The sequence below is a fragment of the Ornithorhynchus anatinus genome, chromosome 14 (assembly GCF_004115215.2).
Source record: "Ornithorhynchus anatinus isolate Pmale09 chromosome 14, mOrnAna1.pri.v4, whole genome shotgun sequence".
In the NCBI taxonomy this organism is placed as follows: domain Eukaryota; kingdom Metazoa; phylum Chordata; class Mammalia; order Monotremata; family Ornithorhynchidae; genus Ornithorhynchus; species Ornithorhynchus anatinus.
The window spans coordinates 37484705-37503093 of record NC_041741.1 but is presented as its reverse complement, the minus strand read 5'-3'; the positions used below and the strand labels follow the sequence as shown (position 1 = coordinate 37503093).

General features: G+C 45.9%; 1 protein-coding gene across 4 annotated transcripts in view; it reads left to right on the top strand.

Moving 5' to 3' along the window:
• The first annotated feature begins 2378 nt into the window (after positions 1-2378).
• The window catches only part of UHRF1BP1L (UHRF1 binding protein 1 like), a 52032-nt gene continuing 36021 nt past the window's right edge, over positions 2379-18389 (top strand). For 2 of the 4 annotated variants that reach the window (XM_029078729.2, XM_029078731.2), the window contains exons 1-2: positions 2379-2495; positions 17812-17974. In XM_029078729.2, coding sequence (XP_028934562.1) covers positions 2452-2495; positions 17812-17974 — 207 coding nt within the window. In that variant the 5' untranslated portion in view covers positions 2379-2451. Of the gene's footprint in view, positions 2496-2885; positions 2906-17811; positions 17975-18389 lie in introns of those variants that run through there. The other 2 variants (XM_029078732.2, XM_039914025.1) reach the window with 2 other exon arrangements.

Below are 18389 nucleotides of genomic sequence, written 5' to 3'. Positions count from 1 at the left end.
GTACAGTGCTCTGCACATAGCACTCAATAAATACATTTGATGCTACTGCTGCTGCTGCTGCTGCTGAAGGTCTAAATAAGGCTCTAGAGGATGTGGGTGAGGAGCAGAAGCCCAAATTTAGAGGACCCTGGGGGAGTCTAGACTGAGGCAGGACTTGGAGAGGGAGAGATAACAGAGACTGAAATCTCCTTTTTTTACACCAAATTGTACTTTCCAAGCACTTAGTACAGTGCTCTGCACACAGTAAGCACTCGATAAATATGACTGATGGAATGAATGTTATTTGTTAAGTACATACTATGTGCCAGACACTGTACTGAGCGCTGGGGTAGAGTCAAGCTAATCATGTTGGACACCGTCCATGTCCCACATGGGGCTCACGGTTTTATTCCCCATTTTACAGATGAGGTAACTGAGGCACAGAGATGGCAAGTGACTTGCCTATTGTAGTCACCCAGGCGCTTAGAACAGTGCTCTCTACCCACAGTGAGCGCGCAATAAATAGCATTGATGATAATGCAGCGTGGCTCAGTGGAAAGAGCCCGGGCTTGGGTGTCAGAGGTCATGGGTTCAAATCCCCCCTCCACCGCTTGGCAGCCATGTGACTTTGGGCAAGTCACTTCATTTCTCTGTGCCTCAGTGACCTCATTTGTAAAATGGGGATGAAGACCGTGAGCCCCACATGGGGCAACCTGATCACCTTGAATCCTCTCCAGCGCTTAGAACAGTGCTCTGCACATAGTAAGCGTTTAACAAATACCAACCTTATTATTATTAATGCTATGGGACGGTGGTAACCTGAAGCTGGTGTGAGGAGAAGGGGGTGGAGCTTGAGGGAAAAATGGGAGGGGCGTGAGGAAATAATACGGTTGGTATTTGTTGAGCGCTCACTCTGTGCCAAGCACTCTTCTAAGCGCTGGGTTAGGTACAAGGTCATCAGGTGGTCCCACGTGGGGTTCACAGTTTTAGTGCCCATTTTTTACAGATGGGGTAACTGAGGCCCAGAGAAGGGAAGTGACTTGCCCAAGGTCACACAGATGACAAGCGCGGGGCCGGAATTAGAACCCACGACCTCCGACTCCCCAGCCCGGGCTCTTTCCACTGAGCCACATTGCTTCGGTGGGGCGTGAGGAGAATAATAATAATAATAATGTTGGTATTTGTTAAGCACTTACTCTGTGCAGAGCACTGTTCTAAGCGCTGGGGAAGATACAGGGTCATCAGGTTGTCCCACGTGAGGCTCACAGTTAATTCCCATTTGACAGATGAGGTCACTGAGGCCCAGTGAAGTGACTTAATAATAATAATAATGTTGGTATTTGTTAAGCGCTTACTATGCACAGAGCGCTGTTCTAAGCGCTGGGGGAGATGCAGGGTCATCAGGTTGTCCCACGTGAGGCTCGCAGTCTGCAGCCCCATTTTCCAGAGGAGGGAACCGAGGCCCCCGAGCAGTGAAATGACTTGCCCACAGTCACACAGCTGAGAAGCGGTGGAGTGGCATTCGAACCCATGACCTCCGACTCCCCAGCCCCGGGGCTCTTTCCACTGAGCCACGCTGCTTCTCTAAGGGGGGAAGCTGCGAGGAGGGGAGGGGGGCGAGGCGTGAGGAGGAGGGGGCGGGGCTTGAGGAGGAGGGGGCGGGGCTTGAGGAAATATGGGCGGGGCTTGAAGAAACGGGCGGAGCGTGAGGGGAAGGGGGCGGGGCGTGAGAAGGGGCTGGGCTTGAGGTGATGGGGGGGAGAAGGGGCGGGGCTTGATCTGAAGGGGAGGGGCTCGGGGGCGGGGCTCGAGGAGAAGAGACGGGCTGGGAGGAGGAGAGGGGCGGGGCTTGAGGCGAAGGGGGCGGGGCTTGAGGAGAAGAGGACAGGCTGGAGGGGCTTGAGGCCAAGGGGCGGGGCTTGAGGAAATGGCGGTGAGAAGAGGGGGCGGGGCTGGAGGAAATGGGGGGGGGAAGGGGAAGGGGCGGGACTTGAGGAGAAGGGGGTGAGGAGAAGGGGCGGGGCTTGAAGAGAAGGGGACGGGATGGGAGGAGGAGAGGGGCGAGGCTTGAAGAGAAGGGGCGGGGCTTGAGGAGAAGGGGACGGGATGGGAGGAGGAGAGGGGCGGGGCTTGAGGAAATGGGGGTGAGAAGAGGACAGGCTGGGAGGCGGAGAGGGGGCGGGGCTCGAGGCCAAGAGGCCAGGCAGGGAGGAGGTCAAGGGGGCGGGGCTTGAGGCGAAGGGGGCGTGGCCGAGGCCGGTGGTCCCCGCGGGCGGTCTCTAGGTGATGGTGCAATGAAGATGGCGGCGTCGGCGTCGGCGTCGGCGTGGCGGGCGGCGCCGTGGGCGGCGGCGGGCTGAGCGGAGATGAGGCGGCGCGGCGGGGGCATCGGCGGGGGCGGTGGTTGCAGCGGCTCCCGCTCCGGCTCCGGCTCCCGGCGCCCTCCCGGCCTCACCGCCCTGCCCCGCCACCATGGCCGGGATCATCAAGAAGCAGATCCTCAAGCACCTCTCCAGGTCAGTCGCAGAGAAACGGCGAGACGGAGAGACAGAGAAAGGGCGGGCGGGGCGGGCGGGGCGGGCGGGGCGGCCGCCGCCGCCTCACGCTCTGTCTGTGTCTGTCTGTCTGTCTCCCCGTCTGCCCTCCCTCCCCGGGATCCTCTCTCCCGGGATGGCTCAGTCCTTCATTCATTCCTCGAGGAGTATTTATGGAGCGCTTACTCTTTGCGGAGGGAGCGCGGGGCTGAGGCGAGCGGGCCCCACGGACCATCCCGGCCCCACCACGGGCTCCCGGTCGAGACGGACGGCCGAGCCCAAGGGAGCAAAACCACACCGCATCATCAAGATAAACGGAAGCAAGGGAGATGCGATCATCATTGTAGTGTTCGTATTGGTTAATGGGTGATAGCCCTCATTAACAAAATGAGGTATGGGTTAAAAGCGCTCACTCGGTGCAGAGCGCTGCGCTAAGCGCTGGGGGAGAGACGGGGGAATGAGCTTGTCCCACGTGAGGCTCACCGTCTTCATCCCCATTTTAATAATAATAATAATAATATCGGTATTTGTTAAGCCCTTACTCGGTGCAGAGCACTGCTCTAAGCCCTGGGGGAGATTCAGGGTCATCAGGTTGGCCCTCGGGAGGCTCACCGTCTTCATCCCCCTTTTAATAATAATTAAATAATAATTAAATAATAATAATAATAATAATAATGTTGGCATTTGTTAAAAGCGCTCACTCGGTGCAGAGCACTGTTCTAAGCGTTGGGGGAGAGACGGGATCATGAGGTGGTCCCACGTGAGGCTCACCGTCTTCATCCTCATTTAATTAATAATAATGTTGGTCTTTGTTAAGCCCTTACTCTGTGCAGAGTACTGTACTAAGCCCTGGGGGAGATTCAGGGGAGTGAGGTTGTCCCACGTGAGGCTCACCGTCTTCATCTTCATTTTAATAATAATAATAATAAATAATGTTGGTATTTGTTAAGCTCTTACTCTGTGCAGAGCACTGTTCTGAGCCCTGGGGGAGATTCATGGTCATCAGGATGTCCCACGGGAGGCTCACCGTTTTAATCCCCATTTCAATAATAATAATAATGTTGGTATTTGTTAAACCCTTACTCTGTGCAGAGCGCTGCTCTAAGCGCTGAGGGAGAGACAGGGTCATGAGGTTGTCCCACGTGAGCCTCACCGTCTTCATCCCCATTTAATTAATAATAATAATGTTGGTATTTGTTAAACCCTTACTCTGTGCAGAGCACTGTTCTAAGCCCTGGGGGAGATTCAGGGGAATGAGGTTGTCCCACTTGAGTCTCACCGTCTTCATCCCCATTTTAATAATAATAATAATGTTGGTATTTGTTAAGCTCTTACTCTGTGCAGAGCACTGTTCTAAGCGCTGGCGGAGAGACAGGGTCATGAGCTTGTCCCACGTGAGGCTCACCGTCTTCATCCCCATTTTAATAATAATAATAATAATGTTGGTATTTGTTAAGCCCTTACTCTGTGCCGAGCACCGTTCTAAGCGCTGGGGGAGATACAGGGTCATGAGGTTGTGCCCCGTGGGGCTCACAGTCTTCATCCCCATTTTGCAGATGAGGTCACTGAGGCCCAGAGAAGTGAAGTGATAGACCTCATTAACAAAATAAATGGGATAATAATATATACCAGTGAGCACAGCAGTGAGAGGAGGGGAAGGGGGAAGGCTAGAGGGTGGGAGGGCCAGCGTGGCTCGGTGGAAAGAGCCCGGATTTAGGAGTCAGAGGTCGTGGGTTCTAATCCCTGTCTGCTGTGTGGCTTTGGGCAAGTGACTTCACCTCTCTGGGCCTCAGTGACCTCATCTGTAAAATGGGGATTAAGACGGTGACCCTCACGTGGGACATCCTCATTACCTTGTATCACCCCCAGCAATTAGAACAGTGCTGCCCACATAGTAAGCGCTGAGCCGATACCAACATTATTAGCGTTTATGCTGTCAGCCCGTCGTTGGGCAGGGATGGTCCCTATCTGTTGTCGAATTGTCCATTCCAAGCGCTTAGTCCAGTGCCCTGCACGTAGTAAGCGCTCGATAAATACGATTGGTTGAATGAATGAATGAGGGAGGGGGAGCAGAAGGAAAAGGGGGCTCAGTCTGGGCAGGCCTCCTGGAGGAGGGGAGCTCTCCGGAGGGCTTTGATGAGGGGAAGAGAGTGAGTTTGGCGGAGGTGAGGAGGGAGGACATTCCAGGACAGCGGGAGGACGTGGGCCAAGGGTCGATGGCCTAGTAAGCGCTCCTTACAGTCCCCTCCCCCCGGGATTGATTGATTGATTGATTCATTCATTCATTCAATAGTATTTATTGAGCGCTCACTATGTGCAGAGCACTGTACTAAGAGCTTGGAATGGACAATTGGGCAACAGATAGAGACCATCCCTGCCCAATGACGGGCTCGCAGTCTAATGGGGGGAGACAGACGGACAAAAACAAGACATCATCACGAAAGTAGAATCAAGGGGATGGACACCTCATTAACAAAATAAATAGTGTAATAAAAATATATGTAAATGAGCACAGTGTTGAGGGGAGGGGGAGGAGCAGAGGGAAAGGGGGCTAAGCTGAGGGAAGGTGAAGGGGGCAAGGGGGAGGGAGCAGAGGGCGGAGGGGGAGCAGAGAAGGAGCAGAGGGAAAAGGGGAAGCTCAGTCTGGGAAGGCCTCTTGGAGGAGGTGAGCTCTCGGGTGCTGTTCCCAGGGGACCCTGTCGCCTACCGGTTGAGGAAGCCTCCCACCTTGATGGCCCCCCAGGCGAAAGAAAACCCCCTCCTCCAAGCCCTGGAGTCCAGCTCGAGAATCACCGCCCCATCATGGTAACAATGATGGCATTCGTTAAGCGCTCACTCTGGGGCAAGCACTGTTCTCAGCGCCGGATCGATGGGCCGATTGATTTCAGGTCATCAAAAATACCCTCTCGTCAAATGATAATGATGGCATTTATTAAGCGCTTACAATGGGCAAAGCACTGGTCTAAGCCCTGGGGAGGATACAGGGTGATCAGGTTGTCCCACGTGGGGCTCACAGTCTTAATGCCCATTTTACAGATGGGGTAACTGAGGCACTGAGAAGTTAAGCGGCTTGCCCAAGGTCACACAGCAGACAGGCGGCGCCCTTGACCTCCGACTCCCCAGCCCGGGCTCTTTCCACTGAACCATGCTGATCCCATTGCAGATGACCCGGTGGATAAAGGCCTGGGCCGGGATGTCGGAGGCCGTGGCTTCTCATCCCGGCTCCGCCACTTATCTGCTGCATGACCTGGGGCCAGTCACTTTGTTTCTGTGCCTCAGTTGCCTCATCTGTAAAATGGGGATCAAGACTGTGAGCCCCATGCGGGGCAGCCTCGTTGCCTTGTATCTATCCCAGCGCCCAGAACAGTGCCAGGGCACCTAGTAAGCGCCTAACAGATACCCTCATAATTATCATTATGGTGTGGAATCCAGCTCATTTTGATCGTCGACCCTCCAGGTGGACGCCCCCTCAGCGGGCGAGCCTGCTCACCTGCCCTGGCCTTGTGAAGGTGAAGTCATTCAATAGTATTTATTGAGCGCTTACTAGGTGCAGAGCACTGTACTAATTACCAGAGGGGTTAATTTTCATAAATGGTTTTTGGAGTCACCTGGGCCGACGTCAGCCCGAAGTTAGGCAATGGCTTCTAAAGGAAGACGGGGTCCCGAAATTGAGAATCAGCTTATGTGATCACCCAAGAACTGTTATTCTTTCCATTTGACAGGGTGGTTCTAGTCTGGAGTATGACTCAGTAAAGCTGGCAACTTGTTAGGTTCATAGCTTCTCCATATTTGTCTCTTAAATCACAGGATTACTGCAATAATTCCTGGTAGTTTTGTCTGGAGTCGGGAAGCCAGCTAATTCTCTTTTGCTTTGTCGGGCATCGGCAGCCCACGTATTCCGTTTAAAGGCATCGAATGTAAAGCTGGTCACGATGGCATTTATATGACCAAAATTGCCATTTTATTTTTGTCAATGATTTCACTTTTCAAACCGAACAGGCTTTGATCCTCCTCTAGACTGGAAGCTCGTGGTGGGCAGGGAAAGGGTCACCGATTCCGTGTTCTCGTACTCGCCCGAGCGCTTAGTCTAATGCTCTGCGCATAGCAAGCACTCAGTAAGTGCGACGGAGCGATTGAGTTTGACTGTGGTGCTAAAAAATCTTTCCCTTCTAACTTTGCCACGTCATCTTCAAATAAAGCAGATAATATCTATAAGAAGAGGTGGTGGGTGGCCTTTCGAAAGGTAAAAGGCTTTCATAGTGCTAAGGACTTCAATATTGCCTAGAAGACTAGGTAGTTATGCTTGTGCATGTAGAAGATAATTTTATATTCAAGCAGTCTATTTTTGATGGTATAAGATTTGTTTAATATCAGAAATGTAGACACATCTAAAATTTAGGAACACCAAGTCTGTTTTTCCAAAGTAAATATCCACCCACATGTTTAAAATTGAACACGAGGTTCGTGTTCCTTTATGTAACTTGAAATTGCTCTGCAATAAAGAGTCTCTTAGTGATTCAGTGATTTTTACACTTGAAGGGGCACATACTTTGAGTGGCAGGAGGGTAGCTACACTACTGATCGCTGACCCTCCGGTCTTTCATTGCTGATAAAATCTGCGTTCTGGATCCCTCGGTGGGGTTGGGGGAATTGCCACTGCCTGCTCTGCTGGGCCCCCCCGGATTCTGGTAGGGAGCCAACTGGAAGCCTAGTTCAGGAGGAGTATTGATTAGGCCAGCGGGGACACAACCCTACCAGACTGCCTGGCTGACCCCAGGGAAAATTGGAACACTGTGGTCAGGGATTGGTTCTTCCTGCTCTATTGACATGTACTGTCCCAACCACTTAGTACAGAGCTCTGCCCACAGTAAGTGCTCAGTAAATAACCTGTCTTGACCTGTCTTTAAAAATTGTATCCAATGCCAGGAAGGAAACTCTTATGTTTCCTTAGAGAAGCAGCGTGGCTCAGTGGAAAGAGCACGGGCTTTGGAGTCAGGGGTCATGGGTTCGAATCCCAGCTCTCCCACTTGTCAGCTGTGTGACTGTGGGCAAGTCACTTAACTTCTCTGTGCCTCAGTTCCCTCATCTGTAAAATGGGGATTAAGACTGTGAGCCCCACGTGGGACAACCTGATTCCCCTGTGTCTACCCCAGCACTTAGAACAGTGCTTAACAAATACCAACATTATTATTATTATTATGTTAAAAACTCAGCTGCGCTCCTATAGGTTAAATCCCCAATTCATAGGTCACTTGTAGGCTTACAAGTTTTTGGTTCCAGAGTAGAAATTCCTCAGTGGCACATCACGTTTCTCCTTTGGATAGCTGAGCAAATTAGTGACTTCCAAAAACTAGTTATATCCTTGGAAATCGTCTGCAGCCAGCTGATTGCCACTGCAGAGTCCTGTTTCTTTGTAAAGGTCCATGATGACCACAGCTGCCTCTCTATAGGTTCATCTGGCCTCTGACTTTGTAGAATGCAATATATAAAAGAAAGCAATTGTCTTTTTTTTTTTTTACTTTTGCAGACTTTCTCTGATTTGGCTTAACAAGCTGACAGCCCTCAGATCTTTAGTGAGCAGCTAATGAGCCTCACCTATCTCTAGAACCAAAGAGTTCTCCTACACTCACTTAGTGACAAATGTGGATGAAGGGATAGGGATTCAAGGTAGTGGGCAGATTCGTTGCATCGATGCCAATGACTAAACGGGCTGATTTTTTTAGTGACATTTGAAGTTGAAGGTCATGAGGAACAAAATCCATCCATGGGTCTGAGGTTCAGCAGCTGTGCCAGTATCTCCAACCTAATCATCTGCTTACAGAAGAGATACCTTGGTCCTACTCAAGTTCTAATCAGTGATACCTTACAACTATCTCGATGTTTGATCCTGGCCGTGTTATTACTTGTATTCTCCACATGTTGGATCAATTCTTGTTTCATTCAAAACTTCCGCTAGCCAGTATATTATTACAAAGCCACATCCGGAGGTTTAAACCACAAAACACTTGCAAAGAGCTTCATGGCAACCTTAGATCGGGCCCATTTAAGAAGTTACTACCTGAATGAACCGTAAATGGAGGTCTCTGTGACAAGGTTTGGCTCGTGGGCTGAATCTGGCCCTCCATTTCATTCACTTCAGGTCCCACCACTTCCAGCTAAAGTGGAGTCAGTTCCGGCAAGCTCTGTGGTTTGGGGGCAAGTGGGAGCTGCCGACTGTATCTTGTGGGAGAATCTAGCTGCTCGTAGGCTTAGAGTGAATTAGGAGCGAAGGCAGGTAGGAGAAATGCCACTTTTTCCAGTTCCTGACTCCCAGGCCTGTGCTCTTCCCACTAGGCCATGCAGTTTCTCTAATTTATCAGGGAGAGGAAACACTGGAAAGGGGCGTTATCAAGCAGCGGGATTTATTTTGCGTCTCCTGTGTGCCAAACACTGTTCTAAGCACTTGGGGGAATACAGTGGAGGTAAAGGACACAATCCCTGCTCTCAGAGAACTTATAGTCCACCTGGGAAGGCAGATAAAGGCACGTACAATTAGGAGGAAAACATTGGAAAGATAGAACAACGAATTCATAATTACTTAAATAGTAGACTATATAAATTGGTATATGCATAAGAAGTGCTATGGCTAGTTGTGAGCACTAGTGCCCGTGGTCGTAGTTGGGAAGATGTGACCTGAGGAGAAGATTTAATCAAGGAATTCCTCATGGAGGAGATGGGATCTTAGAAGGACCTTCAAGGAGGAGAGTTGTGGTCTGGCAGATTTAAAGTGGGAGTTCCAGGTACATTAAGGCATGAATGAGCAAGAGGCTAGAAATGGGAGCGGTGAGAGAGAGAGCGACAGACGGTGAGAAGACCCCCTAGAGAGGAAAGTGTGGATTTATAAATAGGGCTTATGAAGTAGAAAGGAGGCAGGAGACATTCAGTTCTGCCATAACATGTGTCTTCAGTACACATTTTGGCTGGAACCTTGTTATGGCATTAGGGAACGTTTGCCTGACAACACAAACCTGTTGAGTTATTGCAGCCCACAGGATTGAAAGAAATGACTTGGATGCATGTCAGGACGTCAGAATGGGTGAAACCAGGTGGTGAGATTTCTTCGATGCAGGCAGGAATGCAACTCCCGGTGTTATGGGAGAACTGGGCGTACCTTACGTTCTTTTGTACTTAGGAATGTATGGGGTTAAATCAGGTTAATTATAGAATTATCTTTCAATGAGGTCACTGTTTCTTGTTGTTTCATTCCAGGTTAATGATTTACAACATTCCCTCACCAGAAGAACCTGAACAAGTCACCTTTAAAGCTCATAAACTTTGGTGATTCTTCCACAACGTGGATTAAGAAAAAATCACTAGGGATTAGGGAGTGATTGAACTATCACTAGGATTTTTTTTTTCCTGGAATAAGTAGAGGACATTTTGCTAGTTTGGGCAGGGAACGTGTTTGCTAACTCTCTTGTATTGTACTCTCCCAATGTGCTCTGCACATAGTAAGCACTCAGTAAATACCATTGATTTTAAATATGACTACTTGAGAAAGGGATCATAGTTCAAAAAGTAAAATGGTAATAATTATTGGTAGGTTTTCCTATGTGTCACACTGAGGAGGCAGCGTGGATTAGTGGAAGAGCTGCAGCCTTGGAAGTTGGAGGTCTCAGGTTCTAGTTCCTGATCTTCTACTTACCTGCTGGGTGACTGGGCAAGTCATTTAACCACTCCCTGCCTCGGTTTCCCCATCTTTAAAATGGGGATCATAATACCTGACCCCAACTTTCAGGGGTGTCATGAAGAATAAATTACAATAAGTAATATAAGGTGCTTTTGTAATAAAATCACTGAATACAACTCGCTTTCTCCCTCTAGACTGTAAGCTCTTTGTGGGTGGGGAACAAGTCCACCAACTGTTATAATGTACTCTCAAGGTCTTAGTACAGTGCTCTGCACACAGTAAGCACTTAATAAATGCAGGTGATTGGGTTGTAACTGGCAGGCAGCCAGTAGAGGTACTATGTTCACTTTGAGATTTTATAGCACTATTAACCGTATTTACATATGAGAGTTGCACATATTATTAGTTAAAAAATTTTTCCAAGGTGAAATAGATAAGAGTTACACGTACTTAGCTTAAGCAATAGCTGTATAGTATAGACTGCCTTACCTTACTTTTTCAAACCCTTTTCCTCCTTAGTTACTCTGGGTAAATTGTATCAAGGATTCCAGTTAATACTTGGATGACCACGTCAACAATTTTTGGCCACTATTTTCCTAACTTGGATTTGAGTCAACTCCTTGCAGATACATGTGCCTTCAACCTCTCTAGCCAAGAGGCTGCCTAGCCTGGTGAATAGAGCACGGGCCTGGGAGTCAGAAGGACCTGGGTTCTTATCCCAGCTTTGCCCCTTGTCTGCTCTCTGACCTTGAGCAAATCACTTAGCTTCTCTGTGCCTCAGTTACCTCATTTGTAAAATGGGGATTGACTGTGAGCCCCTTGAGGGGTATGGACTGTGTTCAAAACTGATTGTCTTGTGTCTCCTCCAACACTCAGTTCAGTGCCTGGCACATAGCATGTGCTTCAAATACCACTTAAAAAAAGAAAACCCAAAAAACCAAAAACCTGACTCTGCTCCCACAATTAAAGAATTGCAAAAAATAATGCTGTGAATTCCCTAACCACCACAGTGGTACCAGAAGCATCTCAGAAACCATGGCAACTGACCTCTTGCTTTCACCAGGAATGGGGGGCCTTTTAGCTGAATTTCTTGCCCTCAGGTAATTCTTCCCTTCCCCAGCATTTTGGATAGATTGCTAGCAGTCGGTATTCAGTTCCTTTAAAAAGACATTTTGGGGGGTCTGATGTTTGTTTGTGGTGTACTTAGGGGTGTCATTTTCTTGAACGTGAATATGCAGAGCTGAGAGCCAAATGATGTTTCAGAAAAGAATCAATTAAGCAAGAAGGATTGCTTCCAGAATCAGAACGTAGTAGACACTGAAGAGGAGAGAGGCTGGAGGCAGAGAGATTGGTGAGGAGGCTCTTCTCACTGTGGAAATCTTGCTAGGGTCTGGGGATGTGCTAAAAATTAGACGAGGACAAGGCTCTGGTCTTCTTTTTGGCAGTATTTTTTGCACTCATATTTTTGTAGATTCTTGATGGTGAGTAGACCTGTTTTGGGGGATGTAAGTGAAAGCACTGTGGTAGGTTTGTGGGTAATGAAATGTTATGAAAAACCTGAAAAAAAATTATTGCATCCCTAAGTGTGTACCTCCTTTAATGTTTAAGGGCTTACTCTGTGCCATTCACTGTGCTTACACTGGGACAGATGCAAGATCATCAGCGTACATGGTGCTCACAGGCTACGTTAGAAGGAGAATAGGCCCTGAACCCTCATTTTACAGATAAGGAAACTGTAGCACAGAGAAGTTAAATGAAGGAGTCAAGCGGTAGAGCCAGGATTAGAACCTGGGTCCTCTGATTTACAGTCGCTCACTTTTTCCACTAAACCATGCTGCTTCTCTAAGAATGAAAGCATTTAGAGGGACAGTACTTACCCTGGTAGATTCAGTAGGTGGGCAGACTTCTAGCTCCAAGATGTTTTTTTATATTGCATTATTTTGTATTTTTAAATTATTGTGTTTTGAAAAATCTCAGATTTTTCAGTTTTCTATATCTTTCTTCTTATGGATTATGCCTTGATTCCAACATAATGGGTATGGTATCCCCTGAGGGAGGCAGTAATCCACAGCTGGTCTGAATTCACAGAAACTGCAAAAGAGTGGGGAAACAATGGATTGGCAGCTAATATGGCATTAGAACTCTGTATTAATAAAGTCATTTAGCGTGCTTTCCAACATCTTCTCCGCCTGATTGGCTTCCTGCATCGTGACTTGCTTGTTTGTCCATACTTTGTCTCACTGTAGTTTTTGGTGATTTAGGCTTACATGGTTCTTAAGGTTCAGGAGTAAATAGCTCTGCAAAATACCGAGTTCATTACTAACATAAAACTTACTATTAGCTGTGAATTGATGTAGTATTTAATATTTGCAGTCCATCTTCATATAGCTCCAGAGTCTCTCTCTCGTTCATTACAGTATCATTTTTCAAAGCTGTATGTCAGTATTGTTTTATATTGTTTTCTATTTATATTGTTTTATATTGTAGCTTTTAGCCTTTCCCGATTAAAATGGTGACTGCAAATCCTCGCCATATGAAATCACTTAATTTAAAATGTAAACACTTATTTCCTTTGCTATAGCATGAATAAATATTACTGTGTGTTTAATTGCCCAGGAGCTAAATTTCTTTCATTGTATCACTCCTTTCCCTCTCCCACCCTCTCTTTAAACTTGCTCCTTTATGTGTCCCCCGTGTCCCCATTCCCTGCAGTGATCCCTGCTGGCTGTGGTGGAGATTGGTTTGCTGTGAGTTCCCTAATCACCACAGTGGTACCAGAAGCATCTCAGAAACCATGGCAACTGACCTCTTGCTTTCACCAGGAATGGGGGGGCCTTTTATCTGAATCCCTTGCCCTCAGGTAATTCCTCCCTTCCCCGGCATTTTGGATAGATTGCTAGCAGTCAGTATTCAGTCCCTTTAAGAAGACATTTTGGGGGTTATGATGTTCGTTCCTGGTGTACTTAGGGGTGTCATTTTCTTCAACGTGAATATGCAGATGCATGATCTTGGGAGCTCCTCTATAGGCTGAAGTTGCTATTTCATTATGACTTTATAAATCGGTCACCCTTTTGTGGTCAGTAAAAATTGTTTGATCTACTTACACCGGCTGAGATCTGTTAGCTCTACTTTGTGAAGTTTAAAAACTCTCTTTGGATGTCCTTGTGTGAATATCTTTGATCTAGTCTTCCATTCATCATGATAGAGTTTGGAGCTCTAATTTATTAAGTTAACTTTTAAGTTATTAATTGCTACTGCATAGAGGAGATTAAAATTTTTGTCAATTATTTTTAGATGACTTCGAAAATTGCGGTTAAAATTAGGAAAGGTTGGCAGTAGACTAAATTCACCCTTCCTTTTGATTCTTCAAGGTGAAAGAGGAAGTATTTACTTTTTAAAATTAGTTTTTAACGATGCTTTGACAGCATTGTTTTCTGGGGGGGATACTGTGTCATTTTGAAATGTTCCTCAAAATTAAGGATTTGACAAGAAAACTGGGGAATTGACTTGATATTTTAATTAGGTTATTTTTACACATCAAAAGCAGAAATCGTGGAAGAATGTGCAAAGATCTGGCTGGAATGAAATTTTTTGTTCAGAAGGAGGTGACAGGATGGCTCAGTGAATGCCATGTAGGCATATGCCTAAAATATTGGTAACCAGACCTTGCGGCGGCACAGTGGCCTGTTTTGATAGCCAGTGCACACCAGGTTATACCACCTTGCCTTCTCAATCTGGAGGTTTGAGTCTTTTCACATCAATTCTAAGGACACAGATTTCAACCAAGGAAGATCCAAAATAAGGTTACCACATGATCAGTAGAGATAGGACAGTCCCAATATTTGGGCGACTGACTCATCTTCCACATTAGGTTCTTTAGGACATATTTTTTGCCCCAAAAGGTAGCCAAAAAAGGATCATCATACCTTGTCGGTCAAGTAGGGGAAGAAGTGTGCTCCCAGGTTGGAAGAAAGGGGCTGTGAGAGAAGACAGGGAAAGACTCCTACCTCTGTCATGCAAACTGCAGGTCTGTGAGCCTAGATCTCTCTTTCTGGGTACCGAGTTCCCAAACTGCAAACTCTGGGTCTCTGAGTCCATAATTGTGCAAGGTGTAAACTGGGAATTTTGGCCACAACCCTCTGAGAAAACCCAACAGCCCCATGGCAGTGTGACTCAGGACACGAGGTAAATTTTCCTGTCCGGAACTCGTTCAACCTGGGCAGAAGCAGTAGAGAAGGCCTTGGAAACGGAGATTTTCTCTTCATGCCTCTGCCCTTGCCTCTCTTGGGTTTTTTTTCCCCCTTTGTCCTTCTCTCTCCCTCTTTCTTTTTCTGCTTTGCTCCTATCTTTACATCATCTTGCTCTCCTTGGGCCTTTCCTTTTCATCTTACTTTTTCTATTGTTTCAGATTAGAGCGACTTGAAAATGTCTCATTTTTAAGTAACACAGGGACCATGTCAAATTTCCATTTGTGTAATCTTTCCCAGTATTGAGTACAGTGTTCCTTATACAGTAAGCACTTTATAAATGCTATTACTATCTAAGGTCCCAGGCTATTAGTTAAGGAAGTACTTAAAACATTGAGTTTTTAAATTAAGCAAATCTGGAACTACATCACAAACAGCAGCAACAGCATTTATTATGCACATACAGCATTAGAGGGCTGTAAAACTAGAGGAATTCTTATCAATTTTTTTCCCATTTTCCCCATTTCTTATTGATTTATCTTAAAGTAGGTTCACTGGAAGGACTCAGGTTGTGGTGACTATAAAATATTGAGTAAAAAACGGAACTAATCAAACTCTGATCATTAGATCCTATTAAAGGAATCCTACCACTGACATTGTATTTTAAATAATTTTTATTATGGGGGTCTGTGTGAAAGTGATAGTTTGTGAAATATTCTATTCTTTTTGTCCATCTCTTGAGATCCACAGATATCATAGTACTAATATTTACAGACTGATAAATAGTTTCATAAACTTCTTAAGTAATGAAAATATCATTAGCCTCAAGCATATTCACATTCTGGCTTTAACACATTACAAGACAGCATAAAGTGTTCATTCCAGGTTGATCCTTTACATTTAGCTAAAAGTAATTCCTATGGAAGCTGTATTGGTAACTGGGCCAGTGAATGAGCTGTTCTTTTTTCCAGTTAGTCTATTTTTGTTTGGATGTATTTTTGCATATATATTACTATTTTATTCATAATAAGTACTTCTCTAAGGTCACTAAGTGACATTCTCTTCTGAAATAATTCACTCAAAAGATGAACAATTTCATGTAGAGAGTAGTTTATTGATATACGAGAAGTTCTGCTGAAATAGTAATAATTATGGCATTTGTTAAACGCTTACTATGTGTCAAGCACTGTTCTAAGCAGTGGGGTAGGTGCTAGATAATCAGGTTGTCCCACTTGGGGCTCACAGTTCTTAATCCACATTTTCCAGATGAGGTAACTGAAGCTCAGAGAAGTTATGTGGGTTGCCCAAGGCCACGCAGCAGACAGTTGGCCGGAGTTGGGATCTTGCTTGGAGAATGCAAGTTGCCAGTGAGTCATCATTTATAACTAATTAGGAGTCAGCAGTGACCAGCACTGATCAGCACTTTGTACACAGAGTCACACAGATGACCTGAGTGAAGCCCTGGGGTCATCTGTACGGAATTGGAAGGAGTGGGAATCACAGGGAATCCTGGCCTGTACTTGTTTGGCTGAACCCCAATTAATCAGGCAATGAATCAATACCATTTATCGAGCACTTACTGCGGGCAGAATACTGTACTAAGAACCCAAAGAACCCTTTGCTAAGATAGCAAAGGGAGTGCAATTCTGGTCAGCAGAGTTTTCTTGCCAAGCGCAGTTCCCTGGCATATTTATTCCGAGTCAGAGATTTATTACTTGGCTGTAGGGGCATGAGTTATAGGCACACAATACCAAAATTTCAGATCCCTCTCTCCCTCATTATGTCCTTCTTGGTCCTGCCTGGTCCGCCTTAGCTCTTTCACCATCATCCCAGTTCCTCCTCTTTCATCCCTCCTCCGGATATCCCTTTTTATGGTTTGAACGTTAGACCGTGTTCTTTGTCCAGTTGGGTCACGACTTATGCGAGGAGCTATGGGCGATCCTTATCCTAATTTTTCCACTGGGCATATGCTAGTCCTCATAACCAGTCCTTTAGTACATATGTGCTAGCTTTATATTCCTTCTTTAGTCCATCTCTACCCCTTCACACATACCTTTACAGAGCCCCATTCTAACCTAGCTCCCTTATCTTGTTTTGTAAATCATAAATCTGTCCCTCTCAACAGTCATTGTTTTCCATCCTCAGGGTTAACCATTTCCTCAACAGAGTTGACAGGCAGATGATTACTTATTGGATTAAGAGCTACCCTTCTGGTTTGAAAACTCTTTATGAACAGGGAACATGTCTGATAATTCTCTTGGATTGTACTCTCCCAAGCGCTTAGTTCTGTGCTCTGCACATTCAATAAATGCCATTGATGGATTGATTTGAAGCGCTGTGAGGACAGGAACTGTCTTTTCCTCTATTGTTTTCTTCCGGGCCCTTAATCTAGTACTAGGTACACAGTAAACACTCATAAATAATTATGGGTATAGGTTGATATAGAGTGAGGGCTGTTTGCTAATAATATTAACCCAAGGCAGTTCTGCTAGGAATCCAGGGAGAGCTTTGCAAGAGGCTCCTAAGCATGTTGCCTATTAGTCTGAGGAACTGGCATCATCAAGAGAGGGAATTTACTGTTCAGTGGTAGCTGAAACTGTTTGCAAACCAGATAGCCTAAACTTCTGCTAAATGGGGACTTGCATTTCCTCTAGAAATAACTCAAACATTGTAAACTCCTCCTTTGTAAGGGATCAAGTGGCCAAAGTGACCATTTTGTGGGAGAATATCCAAAGCATTGGCTCATCTGAAGCTTTCTGGTTGAAGTGTTGCATTACATAGTTATTACTTAGTATATTCTGTAATAGGATCCTCTCTTGCTGAGATAGGCAGCCTCTTTGTTCAGAAATGCCTAACAAAAGAATCTTTGAGCCATCTTTGAGTATGTGAAGAGCCACTCGAACAGTTGAAACCCACACTGACATAATATACTTAATTGTGAAGGTGTAATTCTGAAATAATACTAAGAGGAAGAATTTAAAGTTAACATTGTACTTGCACTGGGAGAGAGTAAAGGAGAGAGAAAAATGGGAGAGAAGGTAGATGAGAAAAGAAGATGGGGAGAGAGAATGTATTTATTACTGGTTCTTTTCATTGGGAAAAGGGGGAGTGTCAGAGGTTGCAAAGTACAGCGCCCGCTTTGGTAGCCATCTCACTCAACTCTTCCTCCTGCACCGTGTCACTGCTCAGCCACTCTGGGGGGGGGAGGGGGGCGAGTCTTCTCCAGCCTTGTGGGGACGCACTAGTAGGCCTAGTCCGTGGCCAGGGAACCACCCGCGTCCCCTTGTCCGGCTTTTCCCTACTCAGTGGGCAGTCTACCCGTGGCCGCTGTCAGCGCACATGGCACCCAGTTCTGGTGAACGGTTCTCTTTGCTGCCTGGCTTGGCTGGCTGGATAGCAGAAATTGCTCAGTGTTCACATATCTTGTATTTTCTCCCTTCAGATTCACCAAAAACTTATCCCCTGACAAGATAAACCTAAGCACACTAAAAGGAGAAGGCCAGCTGACCAATTTAGAACTGGATGAAGAGGTTCTCCAAAACATGCTGGATTTGCCAACATGGCTTGCAATCAACAAAGTCTTTTGCAATAAAGCATCCATTCGGGTAACAATTTCATTTTCCTTTTTTTCATTCCCTTCCCTCCCATACACCTTTTAAAATAAATCTTTTCCTTTGAAAACTAGTATGTAGGTGTATGTATATACAGACATAGTTGTCCTTCATACTTGAAGACCATTAATGGTGAAGATTAATGACTCATAACAAATTATTTTTATATCCAAAGTAGTTTCAAAAGAGTGGTCATATTTTTTTTTATCTATCAATAGTTTTTGGTCTTCATGAATAGAATTGAGAGCAAATGAAAATAGATTTAGTTGTTGATGTATGTTTTGTTTATACGTTAGGTCTTTCTTACATAGCATTCCTTATCCAACAGAGACAGCAGTAAATTTCTGTTGTGGGGGATCTCATTTCAAGTCAGTTTGAGATATTCCTGTGACATGTGATTCTTTTCTCT